General features: G+C 50.2%; 1 protein-coding gene across 4 annotated transcripts in view; it reads right to left on the bottom strand.

The window, feature by feature from the left end:
* Positions 1-14,662, bottom strand: part of TBXAS1 (thromboxane A synthase 1) — a 161,545-nt gene that overhangs the window by 2,187 nt on the left and 144,696 nt on the right. For 3 of the 4 annotated variants that reach the window (XM_002914194.4, XM_034637962.1, XM_034637966.1), the window contains 3 exons: positions 5,989-6,080; positions 1,877-2,014; positions 235-397 (listed from right to left, as the gene is read on the bottom strand). In XM_002914194.4, coding sequence (XP_002914240.1) covers positions 235-397; positions 1,877-2,014; positions 5,989-6,080 — 393 coding nt within the window. The remainder of the gene's footprint in view (positions 1-234; positions 398-1,876; positions 2,015-5,988; positions 6,081-14,662) is intronic. The other variant, XM_034637958.1, reaches the window with a different exon arrangement.

Here is a 14,662-nt window from a genome sequence, read left to right as displayed (position 1 = left end):
GTTCTCTTCGCTGCAGAAGGAGGAGCTGCAGCCTCGCGGGCGCAGCCTCACAGAACAGAGAAGGTCCCTCGTAATAGGAATGCAGACTCGGGTTCTGTGCCAGGCGCGTACCTGAGCACTTCTGTGGACCCATTTAATCCTCACACACCAGGAACAGGGAGAAGGTGTGACTATTATCAACTCCCTTCCACGGAGGACCCTCCCCTCCCCCCACGCCCGGAGCAGCGCGCTCACCTGCGTCTCCGCGCAGGCCTCGAACCGGAACCGACGCAGGACGTGCAGCAGCGTCAGCTTGACCTCCAGCAGCCCCAGCCGCACCCCGAGGCAGCTCCGGGGGCCCGCCCCGAACGGCAGGTAGGTGAAGGGACGTTGTCGTCGCCGCGCCTCGGCCTTGAACCTGCGGGGGCCGAGCAGTCAGGGTGGGCCCGGGACACCCGCCTGCCTTCCCGGGGCCTCGTCAGCCGCCCGCTGTGGCCCAGAGAGCCCTTCATCTGGGGCCACGCTCCTAGCACGTGGGCCTGAACCCCACCGCGTCAACAGAACCTTGTTTTCCCGGGGCTGCCTCCCTCGGGCCCTGGGGCTGGTAGCGGCTGATCCCCGAGCTTCCATCCTGTCTTCCCCTCGGTCCGCAAAACCCTAGCGGCACTGCTGATGAAAAGGATCACCTGGAAGGCCCCCTTGGCCCTCCCGCTCTCTCCTTAAGAATTGATGGTGTTGTTAATGAATCTGAGGGTTCCCTAGGATCCACCAGGATAAAAGTCTTGGAAACCACAGCCCTCACCTGGGCCTGTGGCTCCAAATTCCCCCTCAGCCAGAGGAGGACACCTGCTGTCACCCGCTTCCGAAGCGGACTCCCTGGGCACCAGCCCTCCCTGGAGGCCACGTCCTGCCGGTTTATCCGGGGAGGCCACACGGGGCGGCCATGTCCCCTGCCCACACTTGCCTCCCTGGTTCTAGCGGTGAAACTGGAACCACTGGGGGCTTTTTGTATTTGAACCGCTGCAGGAATCCTCCCACCTGCGGTCACATAGCATTTGCCACCTGTGCCCTGGGGCGGTAGAGCTGGGTGTCCACCACGGTTTTGTAATAGCCAGCTCACTTCCACTGATATTCACTGTGTTTCTTGGGATGTTACTTATCCAGGTCCCGCTCCCCACGGCTCCCAAGGGCAGGGTGGAAGGCTTGGGGCCTCTTTCCACAGGAACTTGAAATTCCTAAAGGTGGAAATGGTGGCTGTCTGCCCAGCCCTCCCCATTGCCAGATCACATCAGGAAGGGACATCGATCGATTTGGACGAGGAGGGTGTGGATGCCTGCTCAGACATTTTCAGCCTGGGAGCCTCGAAATGAAATGTAGACAAAGGACCAAATCCCTTGGAGGGATCCTTTAGGGATCCAGGGGGGATCCAAGGGGAAATTTAGACAAGGGACCAAAGCCATGTAGGGGACAGGAGTGGGGATCCAGGTGTACCTTGTTAGCACAGCTGGATCTCATGAATTCGGGGAGAAATTTCAGTGATTGCTCTTGTTTTGGAACAAGCTCCTATTTTTAAGAAAGGAAATGATGTTTTGTTACATCATAGTGTACACCTGAGATATCCTGCGTCCAGTTTCTTGGCTTGAACAGAGGATACCCGTTGGAAATTGCCCTGTTACTGGCACACAGGGCTGCTGAAATGTGAAATCTCTCGATTCTGTTCGGGGCTTTTAAAAATGATACAATTATTTCCTTTGGAAATTATGTCTCTTAAGTGTTTAATTGCCATGACTTTTGACTGTTTGGGGACGACTTTACTAAATTTTTGTCTCCCCTTGGCCATCTCCAAGCGCCTGACACTGGAGTCCCTCCGGGGCCCATTTGAAGGGACTGAGCTCACCTCTCCGGGTTGAAGGTCTCGGGTTGTGGCCAGTACTCAGGGTCGTGGTGCAGGGCGCCCACGGCCACCTCCACCACAGTGCCCGCGGGGATGCGCTGACCCCGCACCTCACAGTCCCGCGCTGTCTCCCGCGTGAACCTGTGGGGACATGTTGGTCACCCCTGCCTTGACACACAGCAGCCAGGAGAGCTTGCCGGTGGTGCGCTGGGGCAAGTGGGGTCTGAGCCTGAAATGTGGAATGGGGGGTAGGGGGACAGGAGGCCCAGCCCCCTTGCAGGGGTGACCGGGATGGTTTCTACCCCTCTCCCCTAACCTTCTACTGCCCACAACCCTGCAGCCTCCAAGCTCTTTAGATTCCTTTGGGCCTCAGTGAATATGCCTTCATCCATCAAGCCTGAAGAGCTTCTCTTAGGCCTGATTGGTGGAGCACTGGTACATTTGAGGGGCATCTTCCTGTGGGGGGCTTGCAGGGTTAGTGCCCTGGCCACACTGCCCTCATCTTCCGTCCATGGGTAAGCCTCTTTAAATGGCTCTCGCCCACCCCCTCGCTTTACCTAAAGGAAATTTGGGTTTGAACATCTGATCTCCATTCATTGTCTGCGTCACTATGGATGACTTCTAGAGGGCAAAACTTCTGGTCAGATTGTTTACCAAATGCCACCGCACAATCCCTTTTATGCTGTATTTTTTTTTAAAGATTTTATTTATTTATTCGACAGAGATAGAGACAGCCAGCGAGAGAGGGAACACAAGCAGGGGGAGTGGGAGAGGAAGAAGCATGCTCATAGCGGAGGAGCCTGATGTGGGGCTCGATCCCATAATGCCGGGATCACGCCCTGAGCCGAAGGCAGACGCTTAACTGCTGTGCCACCCAGGCGCCCCTTATGCTGTATTTTTAAGGGCCAGGCTATAGATGTTTGCACACAAATATAAAATTTCTGGAAGAATACCAGAACTTCCACCATGATTTCTTCTAAGGGATGGGACAGGGGTGGAGGATGGCAGGGGACCAGATGTGCCAACTTTTTCTTTGTATCCTTCTGTATTGTTTAGGTTTTTTTGGTTTTTGTATTTTTTTTAAGTATAAGCCTATTATTTTCATAATACAGATAATTACTTTAAAAATTAAAAATTATCTATGCTGGCTTTTATTTCAAATTGTAGGACTAGATTTTCCTACATATCTTAGAGGAGATAAAATCATTATGCTAATTACCATTATATTCTGTTCTTGCTTATAAAAGAAATTAAGAGCAACCGGAGGCTCCTGGCAGCCTTCATCACTCTGTCAGGAGCCTTTAATGTAACAAGAGAGGCCAGGACTGGGGGACCCCCATTCAGATGCTAAGCTACCAATGCAATTAATATGTGCTTAGAGCTGGTAGCGAAACACAGTGCTCAAATCAGAGCAAGCTGGTGGGGGGCTCTGATGTCTGCAGCCTCGGTTCTAAAGGGGTCAAATGAGGCTATACCCTGACATCCTCTTCTTTTTCATCTTTACTGGAAATTTCTTGGACCTGGATCCAAGCACCCTAGAAGCCAGAAAATAGGGCTTTCCCTTCTGCACACGGTCGGGCCTCCTGTCTGGCTAGGCCAGGCCATATCCAAGGCCAGAAAAAGCTGCTGAATTATATTGCGTGGAATCCTAGATTCACATGGATAACACTTCAACAAGAGTTGGTATGTCTTCCACAGGGGCCATTCGGGGGGGTTTTTTGTGGATAATGGTTATCAGTCAAGGTGCGTCAGTGCCTAGGAAAAGCCAGCGCACTTTTCTGAGATTAAAATAATAAAGTAGAATAAAATAAATAAAATTCGCATTCTGTATTCACCCCAAATCTTTCACCTGGGCTGAAGCGAATTGGCCTCTCGTCTGGCTGTGTATAATGAGGGCTTGGCTCTCTCCTTTCTGTTGTTTGATAACAGAAGTCAGCAGAGCTGATGTGATTAAAAATTCCAACAGAGAAAAAAAAAATTCCAACGGAGGAGGTGTGGTGGAGGGTGAGGCCCAGGAGACCGCGGCTGGCCAGGAGCCGAGTGGGCTGGACGCTGGCCATTTGCCTGCAAGGGCTGTCCTGCTTGCTTTCACCTCATACGTTACATGACACACGACTTAGGGTGTGCGGCTTCTTGGAAGTTCTGTCCCACTGTTTCTCACCACTCACGTGGGGTGGGCGAGCAGGCATTGTGTGCCCACTGAACACCCGGGAAACAGAAGCACAGAGCAGCACAGCGCTTACCCGAGGTCACAGAGCCGGCGAGGGCCGGGGGTGGGAGACTGTCTCAACTTTCCGTCTAAATTTGTTCTGTGATTATGCAGCACTGGCGTGCTGTGTGACTTGAGGAGGGAGTCAGCCAGTTCATCCCAATTCCCTCGTTTCTGTCCCGCCTTTGAGGGAGATCTCCCGCTGCTGGTTTCCCGGGGCCGTGCCTTTGCTGGCCGCCTTCTACGTGGTGCTGTTTCTGAAGTTTCTGCAGCGTCACTTAGAGAGTCGATCGGAGCATTTGGGTGTTGAAGAGGCTGTTCACTTTGTCACCCAAAGCATCCTCGCTACATGGTCTCACGTGACGCATTCTTGATTGGGTTTAGGTCCAGGAAAGGACCTGTTTTGGCTCACTTTATAGACTTTCCTCCCCCGCTAGAGAACACAACTGTTCATTTTGGCTGGTTTTCCTCTCGGGCAGGAGCCGCAGCACCTGAGCGGGGACCTGACCCCAGTTATTGGCCATCTCTGGGGTCCCGTAAAGACTTCTTCCCCTTGGATGGCCTTTGTTCTATCACTGAATGTCTTATTTTGAGCTTCTTTTTAATGTGTATAGCAGCTGCCCACAGTTCCTTTGGAAGGAAGCTGGAAATAAATCATTAAAAAAAACAAAGATTGGATGACAGTTTGCTCTGTGGCTCCCAAGGAAATCAGGGAAGGCCCACAGAATCGGTCTTAATGCTGGTGTCAGGAGGGCAGCAAGGCAAGTCCTGGGGTTCCTGACTGCTCCAAGAGCAGGGGACTAAAACCCTGGGTGCTTGAGGACCATGTGGTTCCACTCACATCTCTGGAATTCTCTGTATTTGCTCCGGGTCTGAACACTTTGGGCAATATCTACAGTCACACTCTCTGCGATGTTTTTGGTTTGGAATGTAATTCTGAGATACCTTCAGAGCATCCACATTTTCTCTTTTAGAATGGCAAAAGATACCTCCATAGGGATGATGAGGTATACTAATTTTTAGAAATGCAGAGTGGAACTTAGGATTGATAGGTTAAATGCTTTGTGTTCCTTCTGCTTCTAGAACCTGAAATCTGGCCACTGTTTCCTGCCCTAGGGGCCTGGGGACCCAAGTTAAGACCCTGTGCCGCAGGAATGCCTTGTTCAGGGGAGTTGGAAAGAAGCAGAAGACCAGAGTCCTGCTCTCGAGGCTCTTACAGGCTGGTGTGAACGGATGTCCATGGGTGAGATGTTGCAGAGGGGGTAAGAAGAGTCCAAGAATCTAATAGGAAGTACAGTCTGCTCAAAAATGCTGGGGGAGGAGAGGCAAGCTGCCTGGGGCAGCGAGTGTCAGTTTGGAGCTCGAAGGACCGGGCAGGGGTGGGTTGCTGGAGAGTGAGGAGAGGCCTCCCAGGCCTTGGAGGGTTCCCCCTGGAACGCCAACTCCAAGGGCAGGGGTTTTATCTGTTCTGTACACGGACGATTTCCCAGTGCTTGGCACAGTATTCAGCTCCTTAAATAGTGGCCAAATGAAAGAACGGATGAATGGACGAACAGGCGGGGGGACTAAACAACGCCGTTCAAGGCTGGGAGGCCAAGGGGATTGGCTTGGGTTGGGGAGGAAGGTCATGTTAAGAACAAGCCAGTGACACTTTGAGAAGGTAGCTAACCTAGAGGAAAATGAGCCAGACATTTACTGCTGTGGTCACTCTATGGAAGGCATTGTGCCAAAGATACAAAGAAACCCAAGACTCAGACTGTGCTCTCCAGGAACTTAAGTCCAGCATTCTTGATAACACAGGTGGTGACAGACTGAGGACTGGTGAGGATCCTAGACAGTGATGCCCCGAAGGGGCTTTGGGATGCAGGGGCTAGGCAGGGGGAGGAAGGGGGGAGCACAGGTGTACCTGAAAGCCGGTGGGTAAATCCTCAAGGTCTCCGCGATCACCATGTCCAGGTAGGGCAGGCCTTCCTGGAGGCTGCAGTAGTCAGGCGCCGGCTGGTGGAGGGGTGGTGACAAAGGAAGGAAGTTGAGTTACACTGAGTCCCACAGCTTTCGGGCTGCTCCATTAGCTTTAGAGTCCTGCTCTGACTGAGCAGACTCGTAAATGGAGACTCGGTAAAATGCAATCAGTGCGACCCAGGCTGCGTTAGGTCAGCACCCCGTGCATTCCCGCGGACTGGCGTTGTGCTGCTGGATGTTACTGCGGGCCAGCCCGGCCAGCCGCGGGACCTGGGGACCTTGCGGCGTCTTACAGAGAAGGCTGGTTCTAACGCAACGGCAGCAGGTGAGCATGTACAGAGAGAGGTGCAGCTGTGAGCATGTACAGAGAGAGGGTGGCGTGGTGGCTTAATCCTCCCTGCAGACCCGCGAGGCAGCCGTTCTCCCATCTCTCAGATAAGAAAACTGAGCCTCAGGGGTGGCACAGCGGCAGCAATGGGTATATCATAAAGTTAAAAGACGCAGTGTGAAATCGCAGAAAAAGAGCAAAATTTCCAGTCACGTAAAAGATGCATAGTGACAAAAGCCAAAGAGCTATTCTAAGTAAGGAAAGAAACACGTAGGAGAATGGTCAAAGGGTATGAACAAGCAGAGCATAGAAGGAGAAATAAAGTTGCTGTGATGAACAATACAAATGAAGACAAGAAGATTTTGTTCTTCCCCAACCAGATTAGGAAAGGTCGGGAAATATGGATTAGATACTCAAGGGCGAAGGCATGGAGAAGCATGACCCAGCACCCTGTGTTGGGGGAACCCCAGGGTCCCTTGGACAATGCCCACTGGAGTGACACTGTCACCTTCACCCCTGTGCTGTGGAGGAGGGACACATGGGATGTGAGCTGGGGAGCAGGATGTGGGTGGAGGGTTAGAATGGGGTCATGGAGGCTTTTTTAACGCTGCTCTGCTGGGTTTCCCCAAATCCTCCCTCTCACCTGACTCCTTATGGAGCCAGAGTGGGTCACCTGCTTGGTAGGTGACTTTCTCCCTTTCAACCAGATAGTGCTGATGCAAGAGCGGTCCTCAGCTTGGAGGATTGCTTCCTTTGACCTCCCCTCCCAGAGCAGCAGGGGGCAGCACTGGGGGCAAGTCCAGGCTGCCGCCCCCAGCTGTCCACGGAGGAGCCTCAAGTGGCCTTGCTCCACCTCAGGGAGCCGTTCGCTGGCCTGCAGCTGGCTACACGGCTGCCCTACATGGGTCTAGGGGCTAGCAGGATGGGGCAGGACCCCCAAACACAGCGAGGGCCTGGCTCCCCAGCCCACGCAGTACCCCTGGGTGTCGGAGTGTGCCTCCTTGGGGGAGCCACCTTTCTTCTTTCTAATGCTTAGTAGTTTGGTTTGTGCTTGTTTCTTCTGGCCTGTGAGTCACAAAATACAAATTGTGTCATTTCAGTGATTGTGCATGTGAGTTAGTTAAATGCTCTGATATTTATATCTAAAACCGGTGTTGCATGATGTAAAGGCGAATGGCAAGATTCATGCTAAAGAAGAACAAAGGGAGGGAGAACCTTTCTATCTACTGTTAATGGCACTTTCCCCTGCCTTTTGAATGAGGAGCCCCATAGTTTTGTGTTGTGTAAAAGAATTGTGGAGTTGGCCATGCAGGCCACGGTTGATTGGCCCAAGGGTGAGCCTCTGACCCAAGGGACAGGCGACACCAGTCTGGAAGTTTGGATCTAGTACAAAGAGAAAGGAGTTTTTCTCCAGCAGGTGGACACTGAACACAGGTGAGTCATGATCTGTTGTCGACCATGTTCCGCCTTGTGGATGAATGAGCAGAAAATTACAGTTGGCTGTGAGAAAGAAGAAATGAACTAAATGTGCAGAGAGAAACAGAGCTCCAGTTTCTGTTTGAAAGTAGCCCAGTGGGTGGTGGATCTGAACTCTTCAAGCATTTTCTTGTTTATGGCCTCAGTTAACAACAGCTGAACTCTCTTATCTGCAACCAACGGAGACTTAACAAATGCAGAAAATGTAAAAAAAAAAAAAAAAAAAAAGGAAAAACGAAAAAAAAAAAAACAAAAAAATAGAACTAAATCTCAAAAAGAAAAAAATCAGATCAGCAAGCAGCATCCTTCGCAGTAAATGGTATTGGTTCTCCAAACAAAATTTGTGATTTAGAAGCTATCAGCATTTGTCAGAGAAATAAAACTTTTAAAACCAGGCTAAGGGAATTTGATATTATAAAGTCAAAGTCTTCATTTATTCTTTCTCTGGATGAGCTTTCTACCGTGTTCCTAAGCTTTTGGCTCAAGATAACACGTGTAAAAATCAGCTTGGTCCAGTGGTTCTCAATGTGGCTGAACATCAGAAGCAGTGGGATGGCTTTTAATATATAAGGATGGTTGAGCCTTGCCCTGAAGGATTTGTCTGTTGGTTTGAAGTGGGGCTGGGGCGCCAGTTCTCCTTTTGAAGCCCCTCCAACCCCACCGCCACCACCGGCCGTTGTAATGTGAACCCTGGGGTGAGACCACTCACTGCCTTCGTCCTTCTGCGATCTACCTCAGGGATCCTTCCCGTGGGAGGAGTGGGCAGATGGGGTGGAGGGAGGCTCACGCCTGGACATTTTAATCAAACCCAGGTGAGGCAATGAAATTCAAGTCCCTATCCCACTGACAGACCATCCATCCATCTGGACCTTTGCCTCCCTGTAGTTCTTTCGGGAAATTCGGGGATAAAGGCGTCCTGCACCAGTCCTGCCAGCAGAGGGCAGCAAGTGTATGGCAAATGGGGACTCCCCAGCAATGCTGGGCCCCTACTCAGAATCATAAATTGTACCCCAAAAAGACTTAGGAATCATGAATCCGAATTCTTCATTATAGACATGAGAAAAATGAGACCCAGAGAGGAAAGCCTTCGAAGACAAAGCACACAGATAGAACTAAGTAGAAAACCCCTGTCCTTTTTCAGCAATCCCTCTACGAACCCCTACTGCCTGTCAGGTGCTGGGCTCAGCGCTGAGGATCCAAAAATGATCAAGTCTCTGCTCTTTGGTGAAGCTGCCTTCGAAGCAAGTCATTATACTGAATGTGGAATGTATTGTAGAACAGTCTTAGGAGGAAAGGGAAACAGAGTTCTGTTTGAGAACTCATTCATTCACGTATTCATCGGACACGAGCCGAGTTGGTACCTACTGTTGGCCAGGCACTGTGCTAGGCACAGGGCACATGACTTTGACACATGCGGACCCTTCCCCCACTCCTAGACCTCACGGTCTGTCTCAGGACGCAAAGCAGTGGTGAGGGTTAGAGAGTGGTGAGCACAGGTCTCTGTGAGGGAACAGAGGACAGACACCCCAGGCATTCGGGATCGGGGAAGCTGACAGAGGAAGTGATGCCTAAACTGAGATATTTAGTGCCTGGTGAATAAGAATTTAGTGAATAAGAAGAAGCCAGTGAAGAGTGGGTGGGCTTGTTTGGATGCTGGTTCAAACAAACCAATCTAAAAAAATCCACGAGTCCATCACAGGACATTCAACCCTGACTGGGTATTCGATACATGTAGGAAATTATGGTTCATTTGTTTTTAGTGTGATGATGGTATGGTGGTCCTGTTTTAGAAAACAGCCCTTGTATTTTAGAAATACAGAATGAAATATTTACAGATGACATGATAGGACATCTGGGATTTTTTTTTTTTTTAACGTGGAAGTGGGGGAATGTGGGGACATGGATGAAAGCAGAGAGCAGTGGGCAGAGAGGCCACAGTGGACTCTCATGGACACTGGGTGAGGGGGACATAGTTTTCCCAAGTGGTCTTCTAATTTGTCTAGGTTAAACTTTTCCTTCAAAAAAAAAAAAAAAGCTGAAACACTAAACAGCAGTGTAAATAACAAGAGCGTGTGCAGAGCCCCGTGCAAAGACTTGGAGCTGCACTAAAGAATTAGACATGTTTAAAATAGCAGCAGTGTCCTCGCAGGCAGGAGGCCGGGAGCTGCGAGCTGAGCTTTCTGGCCCAGCCCCTCCCTTGCTGTTGCCCTTGGCGCTCAGACCCTCTGTGCTGCTGAGGGCTGAGGAGGGCCCACCGGCCTGGAATCTCAGGAGAACCCGGGGCGGGGGGGCTGTGCAGAGTATCCGCTCATTTCAAGCCAGGAAGCACTTTAAGCATTTGTGTTTCCAGAAGATGACGTTATAAAGGGATCCCCGAGGGTTCTCCCTGACTCATGTTGCACGGGCCGTATTACTCAGAATTAGAATCAACCTGTCCTGCTCCCACCCAAAGAGGAGGCTGCAGCAGCCTCTCTCCCTGACCTTGGCCAAGCCTCGGGGTGGTCACAGGGCCCAGCCAGGGTCTCCAGCCTGGATCCATCACCCAGCAGCTGTGGCCTGGGGCCAGTTGCCAAGGCAACATCAACAGGTCACCGGGTCTGTAAGTTGAGGTCATGCCCAGCTCGCAGGGCAGGGCGAAGGAGACAGTAAGGTGACAGGGCTCTGGAAACCGTAATGCACCAAATGAGCAGATAATCCTTCTGTTTGAATGTATTTGGTGGCAGGGAGCTCATTTCATCACCAGGCCTTCTGTGGCATGTATTAAATGATCCTATAAGGATGTGTTAAGGAAGAAAGTGATTTTAAAATTCTACAGAACTTATTTCAGCTGGGACTTATTTCATAAAATAAGTAACTGTGCTCTTAGGAGGTTGAAAATAGATATTAAATATTATTATCTGATAGTGGGAAATATTGATTAAATAGTAAATATTTGATTGCTAAATATTGGGGAAAATATAGATTAAAACAAACTGAATCTTTGCCACGTGCTTTATGTTCTCAATCCAAAGTTCCCTAATTTTCCAGATTTTTTTTCCTTCTATATTTGATTTTCAGTGGGCAGTAACTTCTTTTTTTTTTTTTTTTTAAAGATTTTATTTATTTATTCGAGATAGAGACAACCAGTGAGAGAGGGAACACAAGGAGGGGGAGTGGGAGAGGAAGAAGGAGGCTCATAGCAGAGGAGCCTGATGCAGGGCTCGATCCCATAACACCGGGATCACGCCCTGAGCCGAAGGCAGACGCTTAACCTCTGTGCCACCCAGGAGCCCCTCAGTGGGCAGTAACTTCTAATTTTATTTCCTAAGGTCCTTGGTCTCTTAGTCTTTTTGTCATATAGCTTAGATCCGTAAACCAGTATTTAAATGCAATGGATAAACCTGATGGTTAAGGGAACTTTTTGGAAAATCTATGGGTAAATCCTTTTAAATAGGAAATGATACTATTTCCTGACCTATTAATGTCATCTTGCCACATTTAGATTTTTGTGTGCCATTTTCTCTGAGAGCTAGACACATGCATGCATGCAGACACGCACACGCCCCTTCTGAGTCACTCACACCTACACAAACACCACATGCTGGGTGTGTGTAGATAGGATGTGGAGAATAAAGGAGGAAAAGAAAACAAAAATGTCACCACTTTCAAAGAGATTTTTCCTGGAGATTCAGGGAACCTAATAGAAAAATTAATGTTCTCTTATTCTGCTGAAGGAAACAGAAGTGGGGGTGGCTTCAATTTTGTCTTCCCCAAGCAGTTGGAACAGCAGCAAAGAGGACTGGTAATATGGCATTTGTCGCTGGATGTGGTGTCACAGAAAGGGGGCTCCGTTCTGCCAGCCCCGGCCCGCCAGACGCAGGGAACTTGAAATCACTGAGGGCCTGGCGCTCCAGCTGGGGACTCTAGCCAGTACGAAGAATAAAGGTTTCCATTCGCTCTCATTCTCTGGGGAACATGAGACGACAATATGAAACCAGACTGTGGAAAATGTCACAACCTTGGCTTTGCCCATTTGACCAGTCCCCCGACATGAGCCCTGAGTCCCGTGGGCGAGGCCCGAGCAGGGACCTGCACTCCTCGCTGACCGGTTCTCTAAACAGAGGCTCTGACATGCTGGCTTTGAGAGTCCAGCGATGGGCCCACACAAGAGGGGTGGGGGGGTCTTTCTGTCCACATCACTGCCTTGCCCAGCTGATGCCCCGAAAGTCCTGCATGCTAGTTTGAAGAATGTGGCACATCTAGATGCAGACATGTGTCCAGACCTTAGAAAAAGTAATTAGGAGCGGGTATATAGTGTCTTTTTACACCCACTTTAAGTGAAAGGAGAGAGAACCCACCTCACATAAACCTGTGGATTATTCCAGGTACTCTCGTGCTCTGAGGGCCGGGCCATTAAGGGATTAGGTGAGGAGATTGTAATGAAAGAACATAAACCCACCTGTGTGTGTACTCACACACACACGCGTGCACACACATACACACACATGTGTACCCCCACCACCACAAGCGCTAGCCCTTACCACCCGTGGCCCTGAGTGGAGCTTTATTGATGTCCCTTACTTTCCGCCGGAATTCCTGTCTTCAGAGATGGAAGATAGCAACAGCTTCGCCTCTTGCAGTATTTTGCTGCACACAGAAGGATTTTTACATCTGTCTTATCTTTGGGTCCTCACAACTGCCCCGTGTGGCAGGTAGGGGGCTGTTTGTTGCCTACTTTATAGATGAAAAAACCGAAGATTCAGAGAGGGTAGTGGCTTATCCAAGGTCACACAGCTGGTAAATGGTGGAGTCAGAACTAAATCCATATCTTCAAATTCCAAGACTTGCCCGTCATGCTGGACTGCCTTGACCTCCCTCCCTCTCCGCTCTCTCCCTCTTCCCCTTCCTTGCTTCCTCCCTCCCTTCCTTTCTTTATGTACATTTCATGGAAGAATAACACGCAAACAGAAAAATATATATATATTACACAAAGGAAAGCACAGAGTTCAGTGACTTTTCACAAGGCGAGCACACTTGTGTGTCCACGTCCGGCTCAAGACCCAGATATGGCCAGCACTCTGAAGTGTCATCGTGACCCTCCAAGTCACAGCCCCCGCCAAGGGCAACCACTATCCTGCCTTCTCACTCGAGAGATTACTCTGCCTTTTAAAACTCTGACAGAATACGCACGAGGTAGGCTTTCGCCCGCGCCTGCTCGCGTGTTGGGCCGTGTGTTGGAGACTCGCCATGGTGAGGCGTGGCACTGACAGTTGAACACACGCCCGTTCCCTCGATTCCATCTCACTGTGGGCTCTGCCTGCTTCCCTCCGCCTGCCCCTCTGACACGCTGAAACCCAGCCCCTGTCTCTATTTTGGGAAAGGGTTGAGAGAAAAAATAGTGTATTATTGGGAGAGCAGAGTTATTTATCCCTGTAGTGGGCATGGAGGGAAAAGGGGAGGTAGGGACAAATAAGACACACCTAATCACCTGGTTTTTAAAAATTGTCCCAATTATCAGACATAAGCACTCATAAGCATAAAATTCTCAGATCAACTAGATTTGAGTCGTTGGATTATCTGCTGTTACATAATATTTAGGATTCTGTTCTTTCCCTTAATAGCCAATTGTATATGATGTTTAAAGAAGTAAGCCTCAAGTAAATGGCAGTTCAATCACCCAGCCACCTTCTCCGCACTGGGGAGAAAGTGTTTTGCATTTAATTTGCAAAGAAAATATTTTTGTTCACTCTCTCCCCACGTAGACCGTGAGTATGTCTAGGACATGGGTGTGGCATGTCCTTAGCAGAGTGCGGGGATGAGGGGGGGAGAGGAGACGAGACCCAGTTCCATGCATTCAACTCACTCTGTATTTGGGAAACTGTTTACTTGTTTATTCAGAGATTTATTATTATGGTAATAGGGAGCCACTGAAGGTTGGAGGAGCAGAGGTGACATACTGAAAATGGTTATTTTGTGCCCTGACAATGATGTAATCGTGGACAGTTGGAAGAGCTGGTCAATAGGACAGTAAGATGGGAGACTATTGCAATAGTCCAGGCAATAGTGGGGAGCTCTGATGACAGTACAGTGGTCAGAGTGGGCAAGGGGTTGAAAGGGAAGCAATATAAACAGCGATTCTCCATCTTGGTTGCTCCCCACTGAGGACAGAGCCCCACCCCGAAATATTCAGCATTGATTGGTAGATTGGTGTGCAGGAATTGGTAGTGTTCTCCAAGCTCGCTGGGAAATTCTCATGTGCAGCGCGATACTGAGTCCCCGTAATTTTAAAGGACAACCAGGAGAGGTGAGTCTTCGGATGTAAGGAGGCAGGGAGTGAAGTGATGAAAGCCATCGCTAGGTTTCATTCCTGGGTGGCTGAGAGCTGGAAAGAGGACGGGTCTAGGCGAGTCTGCCTCTCCAGCAGAGCTCCACTTTGGCAGGCTTGTGTGGGGGGGGCCCCAAGAGGATATGGGGTCCAGCTCAGCTGCACAAAGGGGGATGAGTCCCCTGGGATGGGGGTCAGAAAGAAGAGAAGGGCGCTGAGGACTGAACCACAGGGCCACCCAGGGAAAGGAGGCTGAGGGACTGGAAAGGAAGGGACTCTGGACAGGGTCTCGGATCTCCTGGACACAGCCACAGAGATTAGGGACAAGGAAAGGACACTGCATCAGTCAGTGGAGTGGGGGAGGGGAGACCAAAGCCAGCATCAGGGGGGTTAATAGATGAGCAGGGGAGAGGGGATGGAGCGAGCAGGAGGGAGCTGGGGCTGGCATACTGCTTCTAGAGGCACACTGAAAGAATTGGGGCAGGGACCCAAGCAAACCAAGGGCCGAAA

The sequence above is a fragment of the Ailuropoda melanoleuca genome, chromosome 1 (genome assembly GCF_002007445.2).
Source record: "Ailuropoda melanoleuca isolate Jingjing chromosome 1, ASM200744v2, whole genome shotgun sequence".
Taxonomy (NCBI): domain Eukaryota; kingdom Metazoa; phylum Chordata; class Mammalia; order Carnivora; family Ursidae; genus Ailuropoda; species Ailuropoda melanoleuca.
This window is presented reverse-complemented; position numbering and strand designations above follow the sequence as displayed.